Source organism: Cyprinodon variegatus, unplaced genomic scaffold (assembly GCF_000732505.1).
Source record: "Cyprinodon variegatus isolate N-32 unplaced genomic scaffold, C_variegatus-1.0 Scaffold479, whole genome shotgun sequence".
NCBI classification, from domain to species: Eukaryota; Metazoa; Chordata; class Actinopteri; order Cyprinodontiformes; family Cyprinodontidae; genus Cyprinodon; species Cyprinodon variegatus.
The window spans coordinates 659,721-663,415 of record NW_015150932.1 but is presented as its reverse complement, the minus strand read 5'-3'; the positions used below and the strand labels follow the sequence as shown (position 1 = coordinate 663,415).

General features: G+C 38.5%; 1 protein-coding gene across 1 annotated transcript in view; it reads left to right on the top strand.

Annotated features, from left to right (window-relative positions):
- The window catches only part of LOC107094342 (tubulin-specific chaperone cofactor E-like protein), a 16,664-nt gene that overhangs the window by 2,499 nt on the left and 10,470 nt on the right, over positions 1-3,695 (top strand). The window contains exon 2 of the mRNA XM_015389897.1: positions 2,837-3,015. Within this exon, the coding sequence (XP_015245383.1) occupies positions 2,868-3,015 (148 nt within the window). The 5' untranslated portion in view covers positions 2,837-2,867. The remainder of the gene's footprint in view (positions 1-2,836; positions 3,016-3,695) is intronic.

Genomic DNA, 3,695 nt, shown 5'->3' with positions numbered 1-3,695 from the left:
GAAACGGATGAACGGGTCCCCCCCTTTGGAATGGGGGTCGTTTGGCTTCGGACGGACAGATCCACACCGTCCGTCCGGTGAAAGTCTTCTTAGAAAAGAAAAATCATAGTAGGGAAATCATATTTAAATGTCAAATCATTCTGGCTTAAAGATGTATATAAATGTTCTCTTTATCAGATCATATTGTCCCAAAATTTAGAAAATTTCTATTTAAAAAAAAAAAATCCTGTCTTAAAATCTATTTTATTTTTTCCGTTATCTAATGCAGGTTAGTTCTACGTCAGCCTGAACACCTAAATTCGGCCAATCATATATCAACAGTCATCTGTCAATCACATGTTTTCAGTCATAACATCTTGATACATATTGTAGCTCTCGTCACGACAGACACGGATCAGTTTCTCTTGAACTGGCATTTATTTCGTCTTTTCTCTCATGTCGTTCAACATGACACTCCATTTACATCTTTTATGACCTGAGAACTGTACAGACACAAATATATATATATATATATATATATATATATATATATATATATATATATATATATATATATATATATATCAGGTCAAACAAAGAGTGTACAAGTACAACTAAGAGCAAGATGCTGCGCTGCATAAGTATAAACAGATTTATCATTAAAACTAATAATAATAACTCATTAGCCGCTTGTCGTGAAGAGAGGTTCTTCACAGCTTGCATCAGGCTTTGCAATCTAGCTTCATAGTGTAGCATCTCTTAATTTTAACGTAGTGATACGCAAGTATGAACATTGGTTCCTTGCTAAAACATAACAGCGCAGAAAAGAATAAACTTATAAAATAAATTATAAAATGAACCCGTGTTTTATCTTATAACACGCACATGAACTTACTCGTATAAAGTTTATACCTAAACAACAACATAAATTATGAATGATTAATTTTAACAAGAATTCAACAGCACTTACACATATGGAGGAGAAATATTTTTTCTGTTCTGTTATTCCTCGCAGACACTGAACTCTGCCTGCTGGTGACCTGACATATGATAAACTAACAACCGCCATCTTTTCATTTCAGAGAAGCTTGCAGACTCCAGGTTGAATAAACGCAGCTGACAGAGCTTTCGTGTCTCAGGAACTAAGAATATGACATTTTATTGCATTAAATCAATGCCAGTCCTCTGAGTCCCTCTTGTGACATGAATGACCTCACAAATGATTTGATCAGTTAAAAAGCAGAGTAGCTGCACAGTGTATAAGTCAATATTACATCCTTCTTCTGATTTGTTTTTAGACTTTCTATTCTGAAATTTTTAAAAGTAAACAGATAGGAAATAGAATTGATGGGGAAGAGATGTGGCAAAGGTCAACAGGGCCAGGACTCGAACCTGCAACATCCACGATAAGGACCAAAGGCTCTGTATGTGGGCTGTATGTTTAACCCCTGCTCCACCACCTTCCCAACTATTTACATAATTAGAAACAAGTTCATGTTTCTAATCATACCGTAAATCCTCTAATATAGGCCGGGGCCTTTATTTCACTCAGGTGCATGTTGGTCCAGGCCATTATTGGAAGGAGGCCAGAATTAGAGGCAGGCCTCTATTTCTATTTGATTAAAACAGACGACCAGTGGAATGAATAAAAACAGATTGTGTCTCTTTGAACCGATAAAATACTAGGTTAATTTATTGAAAAAGTACAGTTACCATAACGGTTTACAGAACATTATTCAGACATCTTCCAGCAGCTGCTATTTTTCTGCACGGCAATACAAAAAAAAAGACACAGAATGGATTCTTGGCCAAACAAAGTTTTAAAATAAATGAATGGAAACTGTTCTGCCATCACAGCCGGTCATAAAAACCAAACAATCCGGCCTCCTGTCTGCAGCACTGTCTGCGCTAACGATGGGAATTCCCAAGCTAATGGAAAGCTAAGCAAAACCGGCCATTATTAGAGACCCGGCTGCTAACGGACTACAGGCCAATATTAGAGGATTTACGGTATTCATGTTTATTCCTCCAGTATAAATCCTGCTCTTTAAAAACGCTTTACTCTTTTACTCCAGTGAAAGTGTAATTGTACAAATTTTAAAACTACTTAAAGTATAAAAGTAAAATTAATGCAGGAAAATCTGTGAAGGCCAGAAGCTTTACTGCTCTACTCTATTAAAGGAACATTTTTCTACAATTCTGGATGATAACTTCCTTAGACTTCATTTTCTTAGTTTTATAACAAATGGTTACAAATGATTTATTGTGGTATGTGGTGAACAACAAGTTGGGGCAGCACCGAATCCAACCACAAAGAAATTAATTGTCTGGATCAAACAAATTATTTTAATGGGTTTTTTTTTTGTTTTTTAAATATCAACAGACCAGAATGAAAATGAGCTCAAATGAAACAAAACTAACAAGTCTATTTTTAAAATGTAAGAAATAGAAAGTAAAACTTCAGTCTACTTCAGTAAAGTAATGAAACATTTGTACTTTGTTGCTGGACACGTCTTTCTCTAACGAATGAATATTTGCCTGGATGCTCGGACTGGGAACGATTTTCGGCTCTGGCAGTTTTACATCTACACCGGCCCACTTATCCACTACTCGACATGCGCCTCAAAGCCTCGGCTCATCTCATAACATCACTAGCAGAAAGCCATTAAACTTATGTAAGCTTGACTTTTCCCCCCCTGGGTACTGTACACTGCCCCCTGGTGGCCATTTTAGCTACTTTAGTTTCTTTCTAACTTATTTTTTTATTCTTTATTCATTCAGATAAACCCAAACCATTAAAAACCTTTGCCTATTGGTGAGATACGAGCTTAGTTTTGTGATGTTATGATGTTCACAGCTGAAGAAAAGGCCACTCCGAAGAAGGCGCCATGGAGCCCCCAGAGGAGAGGGCGGGTCGTTCCTTTGTGGAGGTGATCAATGAAAAGTACAGCCCAGAAAACTTTCCGTGCCGCAGAGGTCCTGGGATGGGGGTAGTGGTGGTTCCCACTGCGGGTCTTCAGGGTTCCCCCATGAAAGGTAAATGGAAATCAAACTGGTAACTTGACGTACGTTGTACAGGGAAACGGAAGGAAGTGAAGGAACACAGCCTTAAGGGGAACCGGCGCTGATGGAAGGCACACTAAATATGCAGCCGATCACCTGGTTGGGAGCCAGAGAAAAAGTGTGATTGAGGAACTTCTGGATAAATTAGAGGAGAACAAAGATAGATTTAAGAAGTGGATTGGATCTCCAAACTCCACTGCTGCTGCTAGAGACTAAGCTAACGTGCTTCTTCCTGTCTGTCATTGAACAGGAGCATAATGTGGCATAGCGGCCAATTTTCAGCTGGGTCAATTGGAACAGAGGCATACTGATGACATCACCAAATTCAAAGCTACTCTGTTATTGATAGTCTCTAGATAATATTTTTTTTTTTTTACTTTTTTTCATTTATTATCGCAGTAATTATGAACACAGTCAGATAAACACAAATCAAATGAACATTTTGCCAAATAAACAAATAGAAAACTTCTACCAGAGCCAACGGTTCTTCAGACACGGCTATGAAGAGAGAGGGCTGCTGGAGATGGGCTAACATTAGCCCTGGCTGCTGCAGACGGGCTAACGTTAGCCCTGGTTGCTGCAGACGGACTAACGTTAGCCCTGGTTGCTGCAGACGGACTAACGTTAGCCCTGGTTGCTGCAGACGGACTAAC